We start from the raw sequence: 24,913 nt of genomic DNA, 5'->3' as shown, positions 1-24,913 counted from the left end.
AGAGTAGCGGGATGCGCAGAGTGTTATAGGGTGATAGGTTTGGGTGCCGGTCGGTCGTGATTACAAAGGAAAGACACTTACCGCTTGATCAGCGTCGTGAGGTTATTCATGTTGTTCGCCATGTGGAGAAGGCGCGTCTCAGCGTTTGTAGGGAAGGCACCTGTATGCGGACAGGTATCTTGAATGCTCGGGGAAGGGGCAGCCGCGGCACGCTGCAGGTTGTTCGGCGCCTCTGATTCGTACCGTGGAGAGGGAAGGCTACAAGCAGACAACCAAAATTCGCCCTGTCTAGATTATGAACACAGCAGGATATCTTTCGGTTTAAAAAGCACAATGGCAGGCAGAACTTCAAAGGGTCAGCTCTCCAGACGCATGGCCACGGCTGCCCACATGGCGCTAGCCGTCTGCAGCCAAGCCTGGTCCGTTCGAGACATGCACGTCAGCGGCATGCTATCAACCTTGCGATCTACACACGGCAATGTGCAAGCATCCAACATGGCTAATCAACATGCTGAAAACCATGACAAGATTGATTTCTGCACGCTGGGAATGTTCATCATAGGTAGGCATGCAATAATTTTCAACGCGTTCAAGCCGCTGAAACCACCAAGATGAGATCGAATTTCCCCCGCCAAAGCCTACAGTCAAGGACATTGTCGGAGGAGCAGGGTCGTACTCGGCCTTGGGCGCGCGTATCTTCTCCCCACCACCACAGTCGCAATCCGTGGGCTGGATTGTAGATTGCGGATCTGATTTTCCGCCTGAGTTGCGCGATCAAGTCGCGCAATGGAGAACTGGTGTGCTAGTACGCGAAACGCCTGAACGGTTGACTACGCGAGGCTGGAATGGTTACACTGGCGAAAATGAGCATCGAGGTAAATGCCCATGTGTCGCCTATGAGTAATTCAAAGTCTGATTAATCTCATGAAGCATTTCGATACTTGACGCCGAAGCTGCGCGTAGACCACGAGAGTCTAATTGGTACCAATCTACTATGGTCCAAGTCATTTCATCTGATCTGTTCACCGTTACGCTGCATCGATCTGATCGAGAACATCATTGCACTACGCAAACAAGGTTCCAGTTCGACTAGTTTTCGGCGGCCCCTGTTTATCTGGGAGCCTGTTCCTGATTTATGCACACCCGCAGAGTACGAGAATTGCCTACAGGCGCTCAAGTATGTTGATGTGGTCAGTCCAAACCACGGAGAGCTTGGCGGCTTCTTCGGCAGGAACACGGACGGAAAGGAGTTTGTGGAATTCCGAACAATTGAGAAGCTGTGTAGTCAGTGGCTGGACAGTGGAGTTGGTGACGGCAATGGCGGGGTTGTCATACGTTGTGGGAAAGATGGCTGCCTGGTAATGCGCAGAGGGCTGCGTAAATGGATGCCTGCATACCATCAGTCAGCAGAAAAAGTAGCCGATCCGACCGGAGGAGGCAACAGTTTTCTGGGAGGTCTGGCGGTTGGCCTACTCCGCGGTGGCTCCTTGTGCGGCCCAGAGAATCTCGAGGAAGCCGCGATCTGGGGGACCATCTCGGCGAGCTTTGCCATTGAGCAGATAGGCATGCCCGTTCTCTCACAGTCAGGGGACGGGGAAACGTGGAACGGTGTTGGTGTCCAAGACAGGCTTTCAGATTTCAAGCAGCGGCTGGCTAGTTATGTACAGCCTTAGTCGCGTTGGCTGCTCCCTATACCCCCCCTTCATCTCCAATCTAACCCTCAATTGTCCTCTCGATGATGTTCTGGTCTTGTTTCCGCTCATGCTCCCTGATCTGTTTGCTCCAGCTGTGCCGTGGTTAGCATGCATGCGTAGGCTAAGGGTGCAAGTGCAGGTCGTACTATCGGCTGGGGAAGAATCGGTGGCGTTCGGGCATCTTGTCGCGGTATTCGCGGTTTGCGCTGAGCATCCAGGCCATGCCGACGATGCTGCCGAGGGCGAGGCCTACGACGGCCGTGTTGGCTTTCCAGTTGGCTGGCTGGGCGTACCAACCACCAGCCGGCGACCAGACGTGCTTGGGGTATCTGCTGGGCGTCAATTCTGCACTGGCATGCAATTGGCAGTCGGCTCGTACGGGATCTTTCCTCCTCCGCCCATGGTGAAAGTAGTTGTGCGGGTTCGTGGGGTATGCGGTCTGCCGTCTGCGGAGCTGCCGTGAGGTCGCAGTCGCATGGTAGGGCTAGCACGGGCCCCGGGCTTGGCGGAAATTCTTTGGCAGTCGCGATCATGACCTGTGTGAACACACGACCGGGCCAATTGCTGCTGCTGCCGACTCCGCCGTCCTGATTCTTCTGCCCTCCTCTCTCGCATTTTGCCTTAATGAAGCGGATACCCATACAAAGATGCGCCTCGCAACTGCTGGGTGCGCCCTCGCCACGCCGGCCCTCGTGTCCATATACTGCGGCGAAGAATGTACGGAGAAGCGTCATACCTCATAGCCACCGGATACAGGCCAGGCTCCAGAGCACAGCAGCAGTCCCAGACGACGGGGCGTTGGAACTCGAGATCGCAGCAAACGCTGGCACACCAAAGACACACAGGTCAAGACAGCAGTCACGGCAGCTTGAGAGCCTGCCCTCCCCACATCCCAAAGCCGCCGAGCGTTCGACCAAACTACACGCCCTGCGAAGTCGACTGTCCCTCCCGCCTCGCTTCCCCCTCCAAGCCCTCGCACGAACCCTCGTACACCCCTCCGCCGACCCCAACCCCGCCTTCAATAATGCCTCACTATCCATACTCGGACGCCAGCTGCTTGGCTACTACACCTCCGAGTGGCTTCTGTGCAACTATCCCCGTCTGCCAACAGACGTCGTCTTCGCTGCAGTAGAGGCCTACATTGGCCCGAGAGCCCTCACCACAATTGCACGCGAATGGGGCATTGAGGCCGCCGACGAACCGGGTGGTGAGGTCGATCCCGGCCTGCTACAATTCAAAAGAATACCGTCGGGTCATGACCTGCCACCCGAGTTGAGACGACAGGCACCCTGGAAGTGGAATATCACTACCACCCACAAGATCATGAAAACCGACGAGTTCGGCTCCAACAATGCCGCACCGAGCCCACACGCGCTACAGAGCACACCGGTGCCATTGGAAGACGCCGCTTCATCCTTTGTTCGAGCACTCATCGGTGCCATGCACGTACACCTTGGCTCTCCGCTCGTCAAGCGGTTTTTCCGTGACCACTTCCTCAGCCGACATCTCGACATCAGCACAATCTTCGACTTCCGGATGCCCACTCGCGACCTTTCACGGTTATGTGCGCGGGAAGGCTTCGAAGCACCCGTCGCCCGAATAATTTCAGAAACCGGTCGTTTGAGCAGACATCCCGTCTTCGTGGTTGGCGTATACAGTGGAAAGGATAAGCTAGGAGAGGGGTCAGGCAGCTCATTGGACGAGGCCCGGACACGGGCAGCGGCAGCAGCGTTAAAGGCATGGTACCTCTACAAGCCAGTCGAAGTCACTGTCCCAAGCAGCATGGAGGGCGAGTTGGATACGAGCAAATGGCGGCCGAACCACATCGACCACGGAGAGGTTATTGTGTAAGATATACGGCATTAACCACACTTTGGGGTTGTAGAGCATCTACTTTGGACATAGATGGCATGGAGGCACAGCATACTCTTCGCTTGTACAAATTAAGAATAGTCGAGGGAGGGGAGAAAAAGAACTGTGTCGGAAGAAGGCCGAAGAGGAGGGGAAGATTTACGCCACGTTATGCCACGTCGAGGGTTCAAGGCCGGCGCACCCAGCAGCAGTGCGCATGTATCATATGTGACATGAGGATACCACGATGATCCGCAATGTGTACAATATAAGACGAAATGTTGCATCACAATACCCAGTACCCGTCAATCCGAGCCTTTCTTGATGCACTATTTCATATTGACGACAGTGAGACTCTTTGCAAACAAGGTGCAAGCTGAACTGACCCATGTTCGTGACACTGTAGCTTGGATTCAATCTTTGGAAAGTAGTCAGATTCTTTCTTTTGCGGGGCCCATGTATGAACGGCCTTACAATTTGGCACTATCGTTAGAGAGAGACAGAGCAGTGGGAGAAGAAACTTGCTGAAGAGGAGGAGAAGGATGAAGAGACTGATGAAGGAGATGAAGATGCTACCGCAAATGTTGCGTATTTGAGTCTCTTCCGTCGATTACTTGAGGAAGAACGAAAAGACGAGAGCAGGGGGTACCATGAGAGAATGAAGCAGGAGGGACGGTGAAAGGAGCAGTACGATACCAACATCTCCATATGAGAAACAAGCTCCCGTCTGCATCGCTTATAATAGTCTTCCTCGAAAGATATTCGCGATCTGGAGCTTTCTCGGTAAATACCTGTAAACTATGGCAATAATCTTCAGGATGCATCACAGCGTTTTGGTGATAATTGAACATGGAACGATATTTGTGCACTAGCATAACGTTCCCAAAACAAGATTATGCTGGCAAAACTGTTGCTATTCCCTGTAACTGGGCGCGCTCTCAAAGTCATTGCTAACGAGACTAATCCATTGAAGATACCTGGGATATAAACGCGTGCAATGAAATCAGGGACTAGCACGACGCTATACATGTAGCTCATCATTATAGTCTTTGGAACATCCTCCTCTTGATGTGGTTGCAGCTCAAAATCATTCTTCTAAAATGCACGCTGGGTACATCCACTGACAGCATGTTACCAAGCGAGGTGAAAACACAAAGAGAGAAGCAACGAACAAGAAAGTCTTCCAAGAACGGGGTCGCAAGAAGGGGTATCAAAGGTCCGACCCAAATTCAGAACGGACAAGATAAGAAGAAGGTAAAAAAGGGTACCTGGCCCATCGTTATGGGATACGTTTCCGACTCGTCCTCGTTGAGATTCGTTTCCGTCTCTCTCCGAGCTGTCAAGTTTCATGTACTAACCATCCGGCTTCGGCGTGCCGATTGACCGAAAACTTGGAAAGTCGATGTCTAACATGTTTCGCCAAGTATCACCTTGGCGTAAGCTCTTGTTTGACATACTGTTCGAGGTTCGACGTCTTCTTTACCAGCCGCCTGCCGGTTCTAATCTGCGGGTCTGGGTTTGGAAGTACCCATCGAAGACGCTTAGTTCTGGTTTGCGCGGCGCGTGGTGCTCCGAAATATCGACCAACGTCGCAGCTGGTGCACCATTTACGCCGAGAGATGCTGCTGCTTGCCCACTATAGCCACCACCATCCAAACTACGTCGTCTTCCTCCAGTAGCTTTACCACTACCCAGACTCGCCAGAACAAATCTCATCTTTATTCTATCCTTTGGTCCTGGTAAGAGCATCTTCTCAATAATGGTCAGCCATTCGGATTCCGCCTTCAACTGTCTTAGCTTCCGGCCAGATCCGACCAGTCCGTTTCTAAGGTTCGAAGTGGTCGCTGCATGCAGTCTGTTTCGCCAGCTTGCGACTCGATCGAGGTGTGCGTGGTATGAGGCATCCTGGGTGGATGCTGCCCGATATTGCGCAAACACAGATAGTGACTGGCCTTGTGCCACCGTCATCATCGATAGAAACACGCAGCCGAGCGAGAACACGTCCGCCATTCTTTTACCACGTGAGACAATCGCTTCGGGTGCTGCATAGACATAAGACTGATCCTGGAAGTACATGTGAAGCTGGTCTAGGCGTTGAGAGTTCGCCATAGTCGGACTGAATGTGTCGATGCTCTGTCCAATGTCGAAAGGAGCGAGAATAATGCGAGCACCGTCTATTAGGATCTTGCGAGGTCGAATGCTCCGGTGGCAAATAGATTGTGAATGAAGATATTCAAGGGCAGAGGATAGATCATACATCCAGTCCACCAACAACTTGGAGCGGTTCGGGTCGCTCCCAGGTAGCGCAAGGTAGTCGTCCAGAGTGTATTGCGCTTTCTCCGTCACGATTCCAACATGGCTTGGCTGAGAGTATGAGCAAAGCAGTTTTGCAATGTTCTTATGCTCATGTTGCTTGAACTTGTTTATCTGTTCCAAGAGCGCAGTCTTTTGAGAGGCACGAGCAGTAACAAAGCGCTTTCGCACTAGCACGCGATCATCGCTGTTACCTTGCATCCGAACCCAGTCAACGCTCTTTTCAGAATTGCGCGATGATCGAATAAGACTGATATGCTGTAGGGGTACTGTTTCTCGTGCAGTGAAGTCGACATGTGCGCCCGTCAGTGGTAGTTCCTTGGATGTGGCGCGCCATTGCTCCTCAACGACTTTGCGTGCATTTCCCACAATGCCTTGGAGACGATCCTCCGGGAACGGCAAGCTCTCATCTCGAAGATCAAAGAAAGAGGCTTGACGCCATGACGCAACATCGTCGCAGACAAACAACAGAATTGCGAGCCTAGGGTTAGACAATGTCCATTGCCATATCTTCTTTACGAGACCAGCATCCCATCCCTGCTTTCGTACGAGCTCGTAGAACCATCCAGAAAGAGACTGACCCTGAGATGATAGAATAGAGGTGTTGATGTATCCATTCACCAATGGTACTAATGGAGCGACAGGTTGTCGATATGGATTCATGGGTGAGCCTGGGTAGTCACCATTTCTGAACGATTCCCCAGGAGTTTGAGGAGGTGGAGACATGGGCGCGAATCCTGCTACCGGATTGATCACCCTTATTGGCTGGGGAGCAATAGGTGTTGTCGATCGGCTGGTGTAAGGCGGGGTATGCTTTGGGCTACCTTTTGGGGACGAGGAGTCGGTCGACTTGTTGGAATATGTGGAAGCTGGGCTGACCATCACGTTTGACCATGGGTTGTTGTTTGTGGTTGTTGGTGTTGTGCTTCGACTGGTGGCAGACGAGACCGACGAGGTAGTAGGGGATTCAGTCTCACGACCTTTGTACCACGACTGATCATCATCGCGGAGATTGACCATGGATATGGTATGCTGTAGACTGTATTGAGGTTTGGGGTATTGCATCGCAGGCGTCCGCCATGGGGAGTTCGATGCGTGTTGCATGGCGTAGAGCGGATGGAGCCCAAGTCAGGCGAAAAGCGTGACCAACGAAGAGAGCCGTAGATCAGAGAAAGATGTTTGCAGCGACTGAAGGTTTGCCTCGTATGGGCTCGTGACAATATGCAGAAAAAGAAATAAGAAGTATCAGCGTAACAGAGTGAGGAACGTGAAAGCCTTGAAGGACGACTTGGGTCCAGGTGCCCTGGTCTGCAGAAGAAGTACAGCGGCACTCTTCGGGCAGAGTCAACCGCTTACACTCCAGCGAGCCCAAATAAGGCTGCTCCCAGTAAAGGCCTAGAGGCTTTTGATGTGCTGGCAATTACTCGCCCGCATTTCGCCAAACATTAGTGGAGGATGACAATATATGGCCTTAGACAGTGGGTGTATGTGTTGGGCGAATGCACGCTGGGCACGAGCGCACCTATGTGGATTAGTTGTATGCAGGCGAACGTGGCCACCTCAGAGTCGCCTTCGTCGTCAAAGGCGTAGCGTATGCATATGTTCGCAGCCCATACTTTCCCGTATGGTGCCAGATCATCGAGCAGTCTGATATGAAGCGCGCGATCCGTCCCGTACCCAGTAAGTGTGGTCTGCAGTGTGCCTGACTATGCGCAGCGTTGCGCGACAAAGCCGCTAGGTTACTGCAGGACCAAGAGCACACGAGAAGTGACGAGAGCAGGACACAGAACCTCCGTGCTCTGATACACGAAGAACAACTATTGGCGCAGAAGGCCATACCGAGGAGCTTCTCGCTGAGGTCTCTGCCGGGAGGGCCAGAAGGACACGAGGTTCGGCAGCTCACCGTCTCTTCTCGGCATCGGGACAGGGAATAATTTATCTCCGTGTGGCTTCGGGAGTGACGTGCCTCCACAGCCGTAAGCGGCTGGATCCATCAGGCGGTATTGAAAATGCGGTCGATGTTGTACAGTTGTTCAGATGTTGTGTGACCAGGCGACACGCCTGCATCAGCGCGAGTGTCTTGCTCCTTTGGAACTACGGTTTCATACTTCCTCCTCCCCACCACCCGCAATACCACTATACCTCTTCCAATTTAATTCTACCAACTTCCTAGTCGCATTATCCCTAAGAACATGACCCTAATACGCATATCTAAACGTCTACACCTTAACTACCAGTAACTTCTGACATATCTCCTCTACTAAATCAGATCCACAGCGCTGTTGACTGCTGGTAGCAGGCCATGTACTTATCCCTCCTCATAGCTACGGAGATTTTGCGCACCACATTTACATCGCACATACAAGCCAGATGCAAAGGTCAAAATCCTGTATCGGTGGGCAGAAGCATGTGCTCGCAAAAGGCGGGACAGTCGCAGCGAGACAACTTAAAACGATTAGCTCTTAGCTTTTAGCTGGCCGAGGCGAACTACGAATGTGTATTGCGATGAATTGCTGTAGGTACCCCTCCAGTGAGCATATCACGATAACTCCAACGGGCGGACATGCCCATTAGGGGGTGACAGCGGCCGCTACTTGTGTCAACATGGCTTGTTTCTGAGGAGACAAGCGCCGCAAGCCTTACCGGAGAGAACCCCATATACGCACATGGCGCAGTAGAGGTTGGTGCAATGGAAAACTAAGGACATCGACTTCTAGGCGGCTTGAGGGTGAAACCAAAAAGCCGGGAAAGACGGCACGAGCAACGCTCATTGGCTCGGAGATTAGTGTCACGTGCGAGACTAGCGCACATGTGAAGCGCCCCTAGTTTTAGCATCGTTGCTTGACTCCAAACCTCAACACCAATTGTCTCAAGGGGCCGAGCATCGTCATGCCCAGTGCGTCTCCACTCCCGAACGGTTCGATCTCCAGGCCAGAGCTTGGTTGGCTCCCACTGAATGCGGCTCAACTATGCTAAATTAAGCTTGTCCTTAGTCGCCCCAGGATCAACGCATAGAAATGTCTGGTGCCACCCGTCACAGCCTCAAGCAGAACCCGTCTCAACTCTGTTATGGAGCTTCAAGCCAGTCTTGGTGCTGCTTTTCGAGTCTGGTGCCCGACCTGAGTCACGCCATTTGCGAGGTTGCCTCATCCGATCCACCCATAGCCGTGATTCGCACACCGCGTTTCTTCATGCTCTCGTGTCCGACTTTTCTAATTCGCTTCTGCTAATGACACTTCTAATGCCCGTTTCTTTTGAGCAGTGATTGACTTTTCCATCGTCGTTCTTTCTTCGTTCGCCACTCTTTTTCTAGTAAGCTGCTGGGCAGCACGGCCACCTTCGCACTATCGACTTTAATATCACGGTGTCGACTAATACTACTTCGACCATGTTTTTCAAGAACGCTCTTGTAGGCGCTCTGCTTGCTGCTGGACACGCAACTGCTTTAAAGGGCCCTCAAGTGAACGCCCTTCTTCAACCAGGCCAGGACGTGGAGGAGGTACTTCGACGGGATGCAGAACTCATGGCAACCCTTACACAAAGACAAGACGCCAACGCGGCAGACACAGCGCCACTAGCATCGCTCACACCCGCGACTGGCGATGCGTCGGGTGTGGATCAGGCGAAGTGGGAGGAACAGACAAAGCAAGCATGTATGAGTACGCTGAGCAACCTCAACGGCCAAGCATCGAACCCGAGCGGAATTGCTGTATGCTACAACCTACCCTTCCTCGACAACAAGACGGGTGTCTTTCAGGCGGAGCTCCGAATGTATAATGTATCAGCTCCCATCAACCCGTGGGTTGGCGTAACCGCGGCCGATGTCAGTATGACACTCTCGTACCTTGGCGCGACTGTGCAGAACATGCAAGGCAACTTCACGAAGCGCGACCTCAGCTGGCCGGTCAGTGATGGTATGCTAGTGGAGAGGCAGGACATCAACACTATGACGGAGTTGAAGGTCCTCATGTATGTTGGGCGGATCAATGAGAACTTGATGGGCTCAGCCATGACCCAGTAAGTAGTCGTCTTCTTTCAACATGCTTCGGAACTGATATATTTGCAGAGAATCCCTACAGCCCCTTCTCGTCCCACAAATCGACCTCGCTGCGCGAAACCCTGCTACTGGTCAAGACGTCGAAACCACCCTCTCTTCCCAGGAGGCATCCTTCGTTAATGGCATCTTCTCTAAGGCAGGCACCGCTCCCACCAATGCAGACCCCCAAGCAGCAGCATCCGCATCCGCTGCCGTTTCTTCGGCTGCACCGTTTGTCATCCCTGGAACCGCATTGGCTTTCTTCCCGATCGGTCTTGTCGTCACATCAGTATGGGCCCTCTTCTTCTTCCTAGCCGTCGGGTTTGGAACATACGGTCGCATTCAGTACCGTGACCAGTACAGAAGGCGTGTGCGAGCTGAACAGGCACGTGGTGTTCGCACCATCTAATACCTATCTTTGGTGCTTTCATTCGTCCTACTATTACCAAGAGCTAGCATCAAAGGTTTGAACTACTACGAAGATTACGTTCGCTGCTATACCCCTTCCCTTTTACATCTTGTACATAATTCTGGTGGTGGTGGAGCCAGCTCCTTCCATAATCTTTCCTGCAGCATCCCGGTGATGAAGTCATATCTGTTCTCGGCGGTGCGATAGAAAAGCATATCTAGCAAGTAAAACAATGGAAAACTCAGTATTATCGAAGGAGCTTTTGTCTCTCGTTCTGCCCGTATTCTCCAATTCTCTTCCTTCCAATCACCATCGATCTCACGGTTGCAACCGTTAGTCGGGTGATACAGAATACGCACGCGCTTCTGTCTGAATCAGCAGAGCTTGCCACTAGCTCACACCGGATTGAAAACTTTCTTCTCCTTACTCCCAGTCTTGCAACCCAACCTAATTGAGAACTCTTTCGATTTTGGCAGGTCCCATCATGCTTAGACAGCTGACTGGCTCGAGACAGCAGTGGCTTTTAACAACGCTGTAAGTGCCTTGGGGTACGACACTTAGTGGCGGCGGGAATTTTCTCTTGCATGGATTTTATGGAACTCAAAAAGGGCTGACTTGCTGTAGTGAAGTGGCTGTACTCTGATACTTGCTGCCATCGAATCATTTTGTCCACAGACATCCGACCCCAATCTTTACTCTTTGCTATTTGCGTCCTTTACAACCATACGCATTCAATGCATGGGGTATGAGGATCAGAGCCACGTCGAATCAAGACAGGAAATCGATGCAAGTCTCTCTTCAAGGCAGCCAACAGTAGCGTTTGTATAGTGAACACGCGCACAAACTCAGATCCGGCGTACCTAGGTAAAGCGCCTTCACAAGGCGAACGAGTGCCTTTTCGGCTCTTTAATCTCCTAAACCCACTCGTCAATCGCCGCAACCACCTTTGACACTTCTCTAACACTCTTCGTGCGCAACAATATTTCTTTTCTCTTACACTCTACTTACTGGATCAGGCGCCTTGATCGCCAGTGCCTTCTCACATCGCTACCCCATCAGAAATATACTCTCGACAAACACTCGTTCTTGCACACCTCCGAAGCGCTCTCAACAATATCAGAAACTTAGATATCATGAAGGCCAACGCCATATTCTTTGCACTTGCCGCCGCCACCACAGCATCTACTGTGTCCGCTATGAATGAAGGCGAAAAACTCGTAGCTCGTGATGCGAATTGCGACTTCTGCTTCGAGCGTTTCGACTTCTGTATCAAGGTAAGAGGACAAAGAGCTTGAAGCTGGGATGTGATGCATACTGACGAGCGTGCAGAACGGTCATACTGAAGGACAGACCGGTTGCAAGCAGACCTGTGTTGAGCATGTTTGCCATGTGTACCGCTCCCAAGGCCATGAGGTAAGTCTTCGAATAGCATTAAGAGTTACTAGATTGAATTAGACTGACTTGGTATAATCAGTGCAAGGACTGCGGCGGTGTATTCGACAAATGCCGTGAGAAGTCGCGTTACGCCTTCTAAGTAACGGACTCGAACATGATATTTCGGCTCTCTCGGTGCGCGCCATTCTTATCTGTGAGGGTTAGAAAGTCGTGCAATTCGGAGAAGCATGATACCAGGAAGCAAATTGGGATTATTGATGGCGTTTTATCTGCCGAATACTTGTCGGATACTGGTAAATTGCTCGCCGTAGCAATATGATCTTCCCTCAAAACTACATCTATTCTTCTTCACGGAACACCATCTTACGGCCTAAAGTTTGGTCTTTGGAACAGCCCACTCTCCCTTTTCAGCCCTCGCACACATGTCCTTGAGCGTTTCGGCAGCCCACTCAAAGTCCTTCATCTCCAGATACACTTGGCCGCTCAATCTCGTCCACCAAACACCACCGTACCAGTAGATCATGATGAAAGTGCTGTACTCTTCGCAACTTAGCTTTTTCATCCAGTCCCTCACCATGATGCCAACATCTTCTTTATCAATTCCATGCTTGGTCGCGACATCTTGAACTTTAGGGAGCGAAATTGGTAGGCGCACGTTGGACAAGCAGCACCGTCCGAGTGTGCCAGTACTATTTTCCATGACCTCGGTGCCGAGGATCTGTGCAACATGTTGGGCAGCTCGGCGAACGAGAGTTTGACAGTAGTTCCTGATAACGTCTTCACCTCCGATATTCTCTCGCCACTTTAGGGCTGTGGGTACACACAAGTACGGGCTGTTGTCAATGGTACCCACAAACTCGAAGTTGGCAACAAAGGCGGGTTTCTCCATATCAACGAACGCTGACTTGGTGAAAGCTGATTGTTCAGAGGAGTTTTGTTCGATGCCCGGCTGGGCGTGAGACTGGGCGAAAGTCCGCTTTGGGAAGGGAGAGACAGGCTTTTCGCCCTTCGGTATGAAGCCGTGAGAGGTCGGAAGGGTACTGCGTATAACACCTTGGTTCCGGTCTGCGACGTGGAAGATTGCACAGCCGCGGGGAACGTGTAGCCACCTACGTACGGTCAGTGGGTTTTCAAAGATGAAGAAGAGAGAAGAGACGGACTTGTGGCAATTGCTCACGAAGAAGTCTGGGTCCAACATTCCTAGATCGATCTCGACATGCCCAACTCCGTGAGCCCCGTCGATGCAGCTCATGACTCCAAGCTCTTTACACTTCTGCGTCAAGCGCTCGAATGGCATCCTGACTCCAGGCATACTGACTACTGTATCGAAAATTGCAATTTTCACCTTTCCGCCCTTGTTCTCCACTTCTTTGACCTTCTTTTCGAATTCCTCAAGAAGCCAGTTGTCTTCAACGGGGAATGTGTACCCGATTTTGACGCTCTCTGCAGGAGTAGTTTCCGTGATGAGTGACACAGTCTTCTCGCAAGCTCCATAAATGGTGCTGAAGATAAGAATATGATCGCCGGGTTGAAATTCGATGTTGCGAAGGACTGTATTAATACCAGTCGTGGCATTGGGAACAAATACCAGCGTCGAAGAAGGTGTGTTAAGCAGCTACAGTATTTAGTAAGATCCGTTGATTCAGTGATACGTATGTACTAGAGGTGTCTTAGGCGACCGCCTGAGACAAAGTGATACGTTTCCAAAGCAGAGCGAATCGGCTTACCTTAGCCATGCCTTCTCGAGCCAGATCAAGGTATTGGGGATACTTGTAGATGATGAAAGGATCTGGTTGAGCTTCACATTCGTCTTGAAAAGTGCGCATGGCATCGCGAACTATGCGAGGGAATGTTCCGAAGGAGCCTAATAGTCGTCAGTCCTCATGTACAACAGAGCTGGGGGGGAGGTTGTCTCGGAGTAAAGGTATCAACATCATGATAAGGGAACATCCATGAACGCTGATTCAGCGAATGGATACCTCCTACTATAGAATCAGACAAGACATGTTAACGTACCATGGTTCAAATTCAAGAATCCGTTCCCAAACAAGAACTCCTTCTCTCTCAATTCCTTTCCAAACTTGACACCATCTTTTGTCTTGATTTCCAGGGCGGCAGATGCGCCGTTCTTTGAGCTTGACGTCATGACTCAGACTGTGTAGATGATGTTATCTGGATCATGAAAAGCTGCGTGAGACATCCACGACTATATACACATCTGAGACGTGACTCAATACTGAACGGTGACTGTTTCTCTGGAATGGCTCGGCGCATATATCCATACTGGGCTTGTAGGGCGTAGTGTAGCGTCGGCGACGAGCGATTGACCAATCGGAGCTGCTGGCGGATAGAAGCGGATGCTTTTGTGGGTCTGACGTGGTCAACCGCAGAAGCACAGCATCAAGATTGCTGGATTGCACCTTTACCAAAAACGCGTCATTCAACATCCCCGGGTTTCAGACTTCGATTCTTTATTTCATGCTGTTGTGTTCCAATCGAAAGGTCCCAGAGGTTAGAGAGCTTGTCGCGAGATATAAGCAGTATTCTAAGTCGTAGGTACACTACGCTGGAAGTTCTAAATACTTGCTTCGAGGTAGACCGTCTTTTGTTTTGGTGCTATCTCAACATAGAAAAGTACGATTGTGTCTATAATGACTGGTATATGTAGAATTCAGGAAGTATCAGGTTCTCGTGTGTACTTAGGTAACGAAAGTGATAGTGATCAACCCGCTCTTATTCCCGCCCTACAACCGTTGATGAATAGCAAGATGGGGACAGCGCATATCGGCTGCACATCGGTCCTCACCACATTCCATTCCGCTTAGTCTCAACCTGCGCAAAGACATAAACCCAGATAGACTTGGGGGAACAGTCACATCGCCCTACACCGCTTCACACCTCGACAACGGCGATAATGGCCAAACTCACATCATCCCCGAACATCGACGTCTTGGTGATTGGTGGTGGCAATGCAGGTTTCTCTGCCGCCACTGCCGCTGCAGAGGCAGGAGCCCGTCGAGTTGTCCTCATCGAAAAAGCTCCTGAAGAATGGGCAGGAGGCAACAGCTACTTCACGGCGGGCGCGTTCCGGACTGTGCACGACGGTACAAGCGACCTCCTGCCCATCGTCAACAACGTAGACGCAGAAACAGAAAAACTCATCGATATGGAGCCTTATACAAAAGAAGACTTCCAGAAAGATATGGAGCGTGTGTGTTTAGGGCGTTCAGATCCAGAGTTGAGTAAGGTGCTGATCGAAGAGTCTAACGGAGCTGTAAAATGGCTTGCGAAGAATGGGATCAGATACCAACTGTCGTTCAATCGTCAGGCTTACAAGGTCGATGGGAGGTACAAGTTCTGGGGCGGCATGGCACTTATGACTCAGGATGGAGGAAAGGGTCTAATTGCGGACCATCAGGCTTCAGCTCGAAGTTACGGGGTTGAAGTCTATTATTCTATGCCTGCTAAAAGTATCGTCACTTCATCAACTGGTGCTGTTACGGGTGTGATAGTAGAACATCTGGGCGGAGACACACTTGTCAGGGCGAAGGCTGTCGTTCTCGCTGCAGGAGGCTTCGAAGCAAACCCACGTATGCGTTCACAATATCTCGGGCCAAATTGGGATCTTGCACGCGTTCGTGGTACCCCGTTCAACACAGGCGAGGCTCTTGAATTCGCTATTCGTGACGTCAATGCCAGGCAAGCGGGTAATTGGTCAGGATGCCATTCTACTTGTTGGGACGCCAATGCTCCTGCCAACAGTGGCGACCGTGAAGTGTCGAACGAGTTCACAAAATCCGGCTACCCTCTCGGTCTAATGGTCAACACCAATGGAGTGCGCTTTGTTGATGAAGGTGTCGACATGCGTAATTACACGTATGCCAAATTTGGACGCGCTATACATGAACAGCCAACCAGTGTGGCATACCAAGTCTGGGATCAGCGCACGATCCCGTGGTTACGCGATGAAGAGTACAGGGATGAGCGAGCGCAAAAGGTTTGGGGTGCCACACTCGAAGAACTGGCAAATAATCTAGCTAAAGACTCGGGGTTGAACGCTCCAGATCAGTTCGTTGAGACAGTGAAGCAATACAACGAAGCTGTGTATGCATCGCAGATCGAAAATCCTGACAAGAAATGGGATCCTGCGACAAAGGACGGTCTCACTACGCAGTCATCCGAAAAGAAGCTGGCGCTAGCGAAGTCGAACTGGGCATTACCACTCGATCTAGGCCCATTCATGGCAGTCAAAGTATGCTGTGGTGTCACCTTTACCTTTGGTGGACTGGCTGTGAACCCGAAGACCACTGCCGTCGTTTCAAACTCTGGTAAGGAGGTTGCGGGGTTGTTTTGTGTTGGTGAGATGCTTGGCGGATTGTTCTATGGCAACTACCCTGGAGGCAGTGGATTGACCTCTGGAGCAGTTTTTGGAAGGAGGGCAGGGACTGCAGCTGCGAATGTAGCCGCTACTGGACATGCTCCAACGGTTTTGTCGCCGCGGCCAGCGATTCTTTCACTCTTGTAATGAATATGGATTTGGACCATCATGATTGGGGACATCAAACATCATCGAACAATACACAATTATATTGGCTACATAGTTCTCGAGATTTCAAGGAACTATGTCTATCTAGTAGATGGACAGATGCGGCCGTCTCTTTGAACTTGTACCAGCTAGCCACTTGTGAAGAAAAGTGAACAGCTCATGCTCCCGAAAACACTAATCTCGTCGTGTTCAATGTGTAAATTAGCAGATACGAGCTTCTCCGCATGCTTGGTAGGGCATACTCCCAATGAATCATCTTCTTCCGTTTGCTCGAGAATAGCAAAACCAGGGCGACCGCGTCCGTAGCTCGTTTCTTTTGGGCTCTTCGAGAATCTATCATCCATATATTGAAGACTTATCAGTGCTTAAAGGCCGGTGGAGCTCAAGAACAGTCCGCCTGGGTGGCAGGTATTGGTGATGGCGACACGCTTCAGATGTTATGGAGAGAAGCACTCAAACAAATCACGCGAAGGGCGCCAGTTGGTATCGCGATTATCTTCTCGCCGGAGATCGCCCAATACGACGCTCTGTTACTAAGCAACAGACTCCCAAAACTCTCCAACCAGACATGAGATTCCGCAAATGGCTCCGTGATCTTGGGGAAAAGCCATTCGCTCTCCATCTGAACACACTGTCAAGAACATTCGTCCTCATCGAGCGCTGGTTATCCGCATCTCTGGTGTTCCAGCCCTCCTTGGAAGAAAGTCTCAGGTAAGGCACGGTCCGAGTCCGATAATTCCCATTTGAACCAGGTACCATCAAGGCGCTTTGGTTGCATAGGATCAAATCGAGAGTGCTTTATCTTATTGAATTTGTGCAGCAAGTGCACAAGATACTGTGTCACTGGATTCTTCCTGTCGAGCTTGTCCCGGCCGGGACCCTAGCTACCATACGTTCCAAGGTCGAGTCGGGGTTGTCGTTGACTACCTTTTCCTAGTTCTCTTGGGGGCAGGTTTTGGTTTGGCGCGATTCGTTCGGCGAGTGGTAGGCGCACTGTCTTCTTCAGACTCGGCACTAGATTCCTCTTCGTCTCCGTCCTCGTCTTCTTCTTCTGCGGACTCGGACATGGTGCTCTGAGCCTTACTGTTCTTCGCAGCGTTAGCTCCAGCCTTGGTTCCCTTGGCACTCTTTGCCACCCTGCCTGCCCTTGTGCCTTTTGCGTTCTTGGGTACGGGCGTGGCTTCAGCTACACTCTCGGCCTTTTGCGAGCGTACGCTATCGGGCAGGTCTTTGAGTAGACCGATGCCTGGCGCGTAGAGGTCCATGTATTCCTGGGTAGGTATCACGGGCGGTGACGAGGCCGTGGCAGAGGATTCGCGATGGAAACGCTGCTGCCACATCAACTCGCCGTATTCATCTTCTGGCAATTCGAATTCTGGCATGTCGCTCGCGTCTTCGGGGTCGAGGGGATCAGGGTCTTCGGAGAAAGCGAACTCGTTTTCGCGCGTATCGAGGGCGTCCAAGTCGTATAGTTGCGATAGCTTCTTCCACACACCAGGAATGCGCGTATGAGGTGCGTCGTCGCTAGCAAAACCGTGCGAGCGCATGTCGGTGTGAATGGATATCATGCGGAAGTGCTTGTGCATGCCTGTGACGTCAATTGGTGATTGGCGAATAGCGTGTATTGGACTGTACCTGTTGGCTTCCACTTCATCATGCTCTTCAGCAGCTGTGTCTCCTGCTCATCGGCCCAAGGATCGCTAAGCAGCTCATCTTGCGACTGCACAAGGCCAGAATCTTGCGGTGTTCTGGGCTGTGTGTCGCGCAGCGGTGTTGAAGCTGCACTCGCTTTTGCTTTCTTCCGCGGCGGCATTTTGGGAGGATGCTGATGGTTGGTGTGGGAGAAAAGAGGGATTTGGAGGTAGAGAAACGCGAAGTCGCCAAGTTGCGGGTGCAGTGACGGAAGGTGCAAGCTGCAAGGGTCGCGCGTAGGGCTGAATCGCCAAAACTATGGCGCGTCATACCCCTCACTGTCCACTACTCCACATCCACTGCCATGGATGCGCGCCATTCGATTCACAATGTCTTCAGTACCGATCGCTTATGGCAGCAGCCCTCCTTTTTTGACCATGTCGATTCGCACGAGTCGTCACTCTTTGCTCCGTTGGAGCTAGACAGTGGGTCGTCGCGTCTTTTCAACATGAACATGTGAACGCGTCGCTGACCAGCCACAGTCTCCTCAATCAGACTCGACCATCCGTATGCACCGAAACATGACCTCGAACGCGAACTTCGACTGCCCGATCTCGACACGTTCGAGTTCGGACCTCTGCCAGAGCTCGATAGTTTTGACGACTCCAGCATTTCCATCGATACACCACCGTTAGAGCCCGAGGAAGACGTCTGGAAAATCGCACTTGACCTGGGGCCTGCGAACAAAGATGTTTTGTTCTACACGTGGGAGTCTTTTGAGAAGAAAAGCCATGTCCAAAGCCGAACACCATACATGACCGAGCAGGGGCCTGAGGCTTTTGATGCAACGTTAATACGCGACGAGGGCAAAACCAGTGCTGGACGCGTACTCAAGGGGGATGTACTCTTACAGTCACTCTGGAATCTTGGTCTGGGCCGGTCATCCATTCTGTTCCAGTTCAACACAAAGCTGAAGACATTCCAACCCGCCATACTGCATGGACGAGCCTCGGGACTGAGTCTGCAAGCAGCTCAGAGCTTGATCACCCACTTTACACATACCGGCAACACGTTCCTCTATCTGCGGTCTTTCGCAGAACGGACCTTTGCCTCAGCCACGTCTATTCCTGCAAAGGTTGCTCTTGCCACTTCAGTCTCGAGCATCCTAGCAAGTCTAGAAGACACCCTAGGAAAGCAGTTTACCAAGATCCGCTCACTCATGCAGCTTCAGCACCAGTTTGCTAGACCTCGCAACGTTCTCATACACGTCGCTCGCATGGTAGACGCGGTCAAACATGCCAAAACCAACGAGCAACTGTCATCCATACTACACCACCGTCTACTTGAGCTAGAAGAAGGAGACGAACAGCTTCGTCAGCTATCGTGTCAGGTGCTTAGCCAGGTAGCTAGACCAAGCTTGGAACTTCTCAGTGAATGGATGGGCATAAGGAAAGAGCAAGCGTCTGTACCTATCTGGCAGCGCGGCAGCTTTGTAACTGTTGAAGACACGTCTGTTGATGCTCTTACACTTGACTACACTTATAGATCTGAGATGATGCCAAGATTCATTGCTCCAGAAGACGGCAACACAATATTCGAGACAGGCCATAGTCTTCGCTTCTTGAAGTCACAACATCCAGATCATCCGCTGGCTCGCCTGGATGGGCTGGCAGTTCAGCCTCCAGACATGGAGTGGGGCTTTCAATGGCAAGACATTGAGATACTGGCATCAAAAGCAAAAGCATACGAAGAGAGGCTCAGACAAGCACTTCTCGCTTTTGGTACAGGTTCGACTGATATGGCACCCTCTCTCTTGACACCATCTACACTAGAATCTGCGACAGAAGCTCCAAACAGATCCCAGTCCCTGGATCAATACTTCGAGGAATCTATTCAACGTATGGATGAAGCCCCCAAGTGGTCCTCTCAAGCGCTACCAGACGAACTGCAACTTCTCATGGAGAGGACACTTCAAAATACAAACGAAGATGGCGGTGCTGCCACCAATACCTTCTCGCCGCCCGTGTCTCTGGCGTCTACTCTGTCATTTCGTCCACTCATCACAGCGCAAGCAAAACTCGTCAACGCAGCCACTATCCGGTTGTTCTTCCGTTCGCATCAGCTGCGGCTTCACTTGTCTCTTCAACGACAGTATCACCTTCTTGGCGACGGTGTATTCTCGTCTCTACTGGCAACTGCCCTGTTCGACCCTGACCGCGAGAGTGCCGAACGCCACAAAGGCAGGATGCGTAGCGGAGTACACATGGGATTGCAACTAGGTTCACGAACGTCGTGGCCACCAGCGAGCTCAGAGCTCCGATTAGCATTACGAGGCGTCCTCAGTGAAAGTTACTATTCTTCCACGCTCTATCAGTCAACGCTAGGCGCTGAAGCGATTGTCGCACCTACGGCACTTCTCAACAACAGGGACAACGATGAGCTTCCTGGGCAGCTCAACTTTGCCATTCGCAACCTCACTGAAGCCGAACAAGAGAAAGTCATGGACCCTGACGCGTTACACGCGCTTGACTTCTTACGCTTGCAATACGTAGCACCGGCTCCTCTGAACTTGGTGATTACAAGTACTTCTCTAGAAAAGTACGACTACATCTTCAAGTTCTTGTTGCGACTTCTGCGCATGCTCTTTGTCGTCTCACATTTGCCACGCAGGTATGCAGACAGCAACGCTCGTCAATTCAGGACCGAGGCGTATCACTTCGTCATAACGCTCACAAACTACGTCTTCCAGACAGGTATCACAGAGCCGTGGGACGATTTTGACAATTTTGTTCGAACAGTGGAGACCCGATTACACGAGGAAGACCTCGCGGGGGAACTAGGGATTCGTGTCACGGAAGGCGTCGCTTCTCTGCGCGACACCCATGACAAATGCCTAGACAGTATACTATTTGCGCTGTTGCTCCGCAGACGACAGCGCAAGATCATGGCTCTCGTGGAAGAGATTTTTGACCACATACTCCTCTTCGCCAAAATGCAGAATTCAAATACGCAACAGGGTGGGGAAGGCGTCGAAGCGCTTTACGCGAAGCTCAGGGGAAAGATAAGAGTGTTTTTGAGTGTGTGCCGGGGCTTAACAGGCAAGCAAGGTTACGGCAAAGGAAGAGGCACCGCTGAGGAGAACTCCATGGAGCGGTTAGTAGTCGCAATGGAGATGAATGGTTATTTTGCTTGATTGCAGAAGGCTTGCAACCAGTAATCGTCTTTATGCGAGGAGTCTATCATCAATCCGCAAGGTTATTCCGTTTGGTTGATTCCGTTTGGTTTATTCCGTCTCACACAGCAAGGCAACAGCCCCACTTTTCACACGCGTGTATAGTCCACTGCTTACACCTGCCACCAAAACAACAACCACACACTTGCAATACAGCAAGACATAAGAAGCGACATTCGCCATGTTCTCAGATATAATCACATTGGTGCTTTACTTGTTTCCGAAGCTTGTTCCGAAATGGCCAACCAACGTACACACGTTCTAGACAATCTCCGCACATGCCTCACAGCGCTGGTTATCCTCCACCATGCTTCGACGCCCTATGGCGGCGCAGGTCCATGGCCATATACCTCGCCTATATATATGCCGAACAGCTCTCCCACTCTCCTCGTTTTCAACGTCATCAACCAGACTTTCTTCATGGCCACTTTCTTTCTCATCTCAGCGTACTTCTCATCAGTCGCAGCGAGAAAGAAGACTAGGCATCAATTTCTTAAGGAAAAGTGGAAGAGGCTAGGTGTTCCAACGTTGGTGTTTAGTCTGATCGTGAAGGGGGTTGCCAGAGGGATTCTAGCGTGGAGGTTGAAAGATGAGGACTGGGACAACATTGGTAGAGAGGTCTTAAAGGGCTTGAAGATTGTTCGGGGTGTTTCGGGGCCGGTGTGGTACTGTGCGTTACTCCTTATTTTTGATGGGTTGTATGCTGGACTACTCCCGAGCCATTTTGCAGATAAGTCGCCAAGTCAGAAAGCGATCTTTAAAACACCGTCCGACGTTGTCAACATCAACGCAGCCTCACCTACGGCAAACACTGCCAACTCAACCAAGGAACCACACACCTTTCGTACGACCCACGTGCTAGCTGCAGTCACTTTGACATCAATATCCTCCTTCGTCATCCGACTCTACTATCCCGTAGGTCGACCCCTTTGGCCAATATCCCTCCAGCTGGCTTATGCATCACAATACATACTCTACTACGCTACTGGGATCTACATACATCGCTCTGGACGTTCACTCCCAGGGTCCATCTCTCCATCTACCTTAAGGGTAATTGGTACAAGCACCGCCCTCATAACCTCTATTGGTCTCTTCCACATCCAATACCTAACACGTACCGGCATGTCATCCTCTCAAATCATGCCCCTGGTTTTCGGTGGTCCAAATATGCTCGCCTTGCTTTATGCGTTGTTCAACGAATTCGCAGGCTTTTTCATCGCTTCATTGATCTTGAAGGCCTTTTATAACGCACGCATGTCTTTCTTAGGGAAACGCTGGAGTGTAGGGAAGGTGAGCCTGAGTGTGTATAGTTACGCGGCTTTTATGGTTCATGGCCCTGTGGTCCTCGATTTACAATGTCTATTTGGGAAGAAAGGCTGGGAGGGTATGGGGGCGGTGGAAACGGCGTTCTCAGTAGGAATCTTGGCTGTGGCAGAGTCATGGGTGGTTGGGATGATACTGAAGAAGGCTATCGAGTCGATGAAGTGGGAGGGATATTTGTGATGCAGATGAAGGCAGACGAGAGAAACAAGAGTGATCTACAATGCGACTTGGGAAGTAGCTTTGAGCCTAAGCAACGTTTTTCAGCATTCAAAACTGGACGAGACCGGTCTTTGTATGATGAAGCTGTTTATTGCACTTTCTGTATCGAAAAGAAAAGGTGTGTGGCTGCCTTGTATGCCTTCTTATTGGCAGCGATGGAAGCAAGGGGCAAGCCTGTCCGTATTACGCTGCTAATCTACGAATCAAGTCACAGACGAAGAACACAAAGCTCCTGCTGTGCCACCGAGTCAGCACGTAAGCTATGCACAAGCAATGGCAAGCGCTTGCAGTGTTTACATTAAGATAAATCCGTCTTTGCATGTCCAGATTCTCCATACGTAGGTGCTTGCCTGTCAGTTGTTTTTACCAAAGTTGTGTCGGCAGAGCCTTGCGGTGTTTCCGCCTGGACAAAGACAGCGAAAATCGCCGTCATACTTCCAGATCAAAGCTCAAAGAGTTACTTCCTTAAGGTGCGGCTGTGGTCGATGAATTACCATTGACACCTGCTGACGTGATATCGTGTCCAATAGTACGCTGCTAGCCAGGGCGCCAAACCTCTCACAGAAGGCGAGTACCAATCTGTATGCGCCATTAACGAGATAGTGCCAAGTCTTGTGCCTCAAGCGACAGGTTGGGGAGAGTATCGCGATGGCGATACCCAGATTTATTTCTTTCTCGGAGACTGCCATGATATGGATCTATCGGCGGCGCCAGAACCTGTAAGCTTCGTTGAGAGAATCGCCGAACTGCATGCCAAGGGGAAATCACCGACTGGTATGTTCGGATATCCTGTCTCAACAGTGCTGGGCAAGTTCGAACGTACAACAACATGGGAAAAGAGCTGGGCGGTGTGCTTCGCAAATCAGCTCAAAGACGTTATCAAATATGATAACGAGGTAAATGGTCTATGGCCAGAGTACGACCTTGCATGCGCACAACTCATCGCCAAAGTTATTCCAAAACTCCTGGGTGCCCTACAATCGGATGGCAGAAGCATCGAGTCGGTACTGAGTCACGGCGATCTGTGGGAACAGAATGTCGGGATTGATATGGAGACTGGCGATACGATTTTATTCGATCCAGGGTCCACATATGCCCATAACGAGATGGCGTTCGGCACCTGGAGGGCTTCTTGGGCTTACCATCTCAACTCCCCAGTATACATGCGACTGTATCAGCGGCATATCGAACCTTCCGAACCTGTAGAGGAGTGGGATGACCGGAACCGACTTTACAGCCTGCACCCATACTTGAATGACTCCGCGGGTCACCCAGGCAGTATTTCAAGAGCTACGTAAGTGTTCTTCCCAGAATGGCCCTTCATTTCATCTAACGGCATGTAGAGCCTATAACGATATGCTATATCTGTGTGAGAAGTACGCACCGTTGGAAAGCTTAGAGGGGTACCGTCCTGAGAACGATGTCAGTGTCACCGGGGCTTATGTGCAGCATGAGACCCACATGATGAAAGATGCCCATTTCAACCAGACAACAATGTCGAGTGCTTCTCAGTCTATTCACACCTGAGTTCAGAAATGAAGCGATTCCGAATCTGCAACGTCTGGCCGCCACAGTGGATCATCATAACGATAGGAATTCCGATGATGTTTTCAGGGTGAGAGTAAATACAACGCCAAAATGTTTTACATGCATGATACCAAAGTCTAGAAATGGGCAGAGTTGTGACGCGTCACAGCTCAAAAACGCGTTGGGAGCGCGAGTGCGCTAGCCAGCCCCCCACCATGCGCCTTGCGGGACAGATGTAGAGTAGCCTGTGCTGACACGGATATCACTTTCCACTGTTTAAAAAAAAGATCATGCGTGTTCTTATAGAGTACTTCGTGAAATCCTGGATCTTACTATTGAAATTCCTGTCAAGATGCTTACACTACCTTGGCGCTGTACCAGGTAGGAGAGTTAGTGCTCAAGAATCACACGATCGATTCTCGAGACCGTCGAGACAGAGGATATATCTTCAAGAAGAAATAATCATAGAATTACATGTTCAACTACTATTCCCTAGAACCCTAGTGTCACAGAAAGTAAGGCTAAGAAAGTGAGACAATCGAGAAAGTGACTACCGGAGCGATCCCGCTTTTCTCAAAACGCCCAATAAACCACCCTGAAGATGACTAAACGCCAGACCAAGTGACAAAGGAGAACGCGAATCTCTAACTACCAGTTCCAATGTGACATCCCAGTCCTCTGTCGAAGCCATGCACATTTATCAATCCAAGCCTTTCGGTCGCAACGGAAGGACAGC

General features: G+C 50.9%; 10 protein-coding genes across 10 annotated transcripts; 6 read left to right on the top strand and 4 right to left on the bottom strand.

The window, feature by feature from the left end:
• Positions 1-333: 333 nt before the first annotated feature.
• On the top strand, positions 334-1,673 carry GT037_002936 (ribokinase-like protein; the record flags this gene model as incomplete). The annotated part of the gene is made up of 3 exons (XM_038927983.1): positions 334-562; positions 612-875; positions 931-1,673. 3 exons carry the CDS (start codon positions 334-336, stop codon positions 1,671-1,673), a joined length of 1,236 nt encoding a protein of 411 aa, XP_038789261.1.
• On the bottom strand, positions 1,400-2,096 carry GT037_002935 (uncharacterized protein; the record flags this gene model as incomplete). Its single annotated transcript, XM_038927982.1, has 4 exons — positions 1,400-1,653; positions 1,719-1,786; positions 1,841-2,023; positions 2,074-2,096. 4 exons carry the CDS (start codon positions 2,094-2,096, stop codon positions 1,400-1,402), a joined length of 528 nt encoding a protein of 175 aa, XP_038789260.1.
• A 222-nt stretch (positions 2,097-2,318) lies between these two features.
• Positions 2,319-3,545, top strand: GT037_002934 (mitochondrial 54s ribosomal protein 3; the record flags this gene model as incomplete). Its single annotated transcript, XM_038927981.1, has 1 exon — positions 2,319-3,545. The coding sequence occupies one exon, from the start codon at positions 2,319-2,321 to the stop codon at positions 3,543-3,545; it is 1,227 nt and encodes a 408-aa protein (XP_038789259.1).
• Positions 3,546-5,024: 1,479 nt separating this feature from the next.
• GT037_002933 (kinase-like protein) lies at positions 5,025-6,962 on the bottom strand (the record flags this gene model as incomplete). Its single annotated transcript, XM_038927980.1, has 1 exon — positions 5,025-6,962. One exon carries the CDS (start codon positions 6,960-6,962, stop codon positions 5,025-5,027), a length of 1,938 nt encoding a protein of 645 aa, XP_038789258.1.
• A 2,284-nt stretch (positions 6,963-9,246) lies between these two features.
• On the top strand, positions 9,247-10,303 carry GT037_002932 (uncharacterized protein; the record flags this gene model as incomplete). The annotated part of the gene is made up of 2 exons (XM_038927979.1): positions 9,247-9,875; positions 9,925-10,303. The coding sequence occupies 2 exons, from the start codon at positions 9,247-9,249 to the stop codon at positions 10,301-10,303; spliced, it is 1,008 nt and encodes a 335-aa protein (XP_038789257.1).
• A 1,133-nt stretch (positions 10,304-11,436) lies between these two features.
• Positions 11,437-11,837, top strand: GT037_002931 (uncharacterized protein; the record flags this gene model as incomplete). The annotated part of the gene is made up of 3 exons (XM_038927978.1): positions 11,437-11,577; positions 11,633-11,716; positions 11,778-11,837. The coding sequence occupies 3 exons, from the start codon at positions 11,437-11,439 to the stop codon at positions 11,835-11,837; spliced, it is 285 nt and encodes a 94-aa protein (XP_038789256.1).
• Positions 11,838-12,068: 231 nt separating this feature from the next.
• Positions 12,069-13,844, bottom strand: GT037_002930 (plp-dependent transferase; the record flags this gene model as incomplete). The annotated part of the gene is made up of 3 exons (XM_038927977.1): positions 12,069-13,313; positions 13,426-13,562; positions 13,715-13,844. The coding sequence occupies 3 exons, from the start codon at positions 13,842-13,844 to the stop codon at positions 12,069-12,071; spliced, it is 1,512 nt and encodes a 503-aa protein (XP_038789255.1).
• A 768-nt stretch (positions 13,845-14,612) lies between these two features.
• On the top strand, positions 14,613-16,223 carry GT037_002929 (fumarate reductase flavoprotein subunit precursor; the record flags this gene model as incomplete). Its single annotated transcript, XM_038927976.1, has 1 exon — positions 14,613-16,223. One exon carries the CDS (start codon positions 14,613-14,615, stop codon positions 16,221-16,223), a length of 1,611 nt encoding a protein of 536 aa, XP_038789254.1.
• Positions 16,224-17,167: 944 nt separating this feature from the next.
• Positions 17,168-18,057, bottom strand: GT037_002928 (ct20 family protein; the record flags this gene model as incomplete). Its single annotated transcript, XM_038927975.1, has 2 exons — positions 17,168-17,832; positions 17,880-18,057. The coding sequence occupies 2 exons, from the start codon at positions 18,055-18,057 to the stop codon at positions 17,168-17,170; spliced, it is 843 nt and encodes a 280-aa protein (XP_038789253.1).
• A 183-nt stretch (positions 18,058-18,240) lies between these two features.
• On the top strand, positions 18,241-24,177 carry GT037_002927 (uncharacterized protein; the record flags this gene model as incomplete). The annotated part of the gene is made up of 7 exons (XM_038927974.1): positions 18,241-18,361; positions 18,419-21,029; positions 21,300-21,778; positions 21,839-21,952; positions 22,859-22,905; positions 23,181-23,944; positions 23,994-24,177. 7 exons carry the CDS (start codon positions 18,241-18,243, stop codon positions 24,175-24,177), a joined length of 4,320 nt encoding a protein of 1,439 aa, XP_038789252.1.
• Between the last annotated feature and the right edge of the window lie 736 nt (positions 24,178-24,913).

This window comes from Alternaria burnsii, assembly GCF_013036055.1.
Source record: "Alternaria burnsii strain CBS107.38 chromosome Unknown 746, whole genome shotgun sequence".
Lineage (NCBI taxonomy): Eukaryota > Fungi > Ascomycota > Dothideomycetes > Pleosporales > Pleosporaceae > Alternaria > Alternaria burnsii.
Note: the sequence above shows the minus strand (reverse complement) of the source record. Positions and strands in the feature narration are given on the sequence as shown.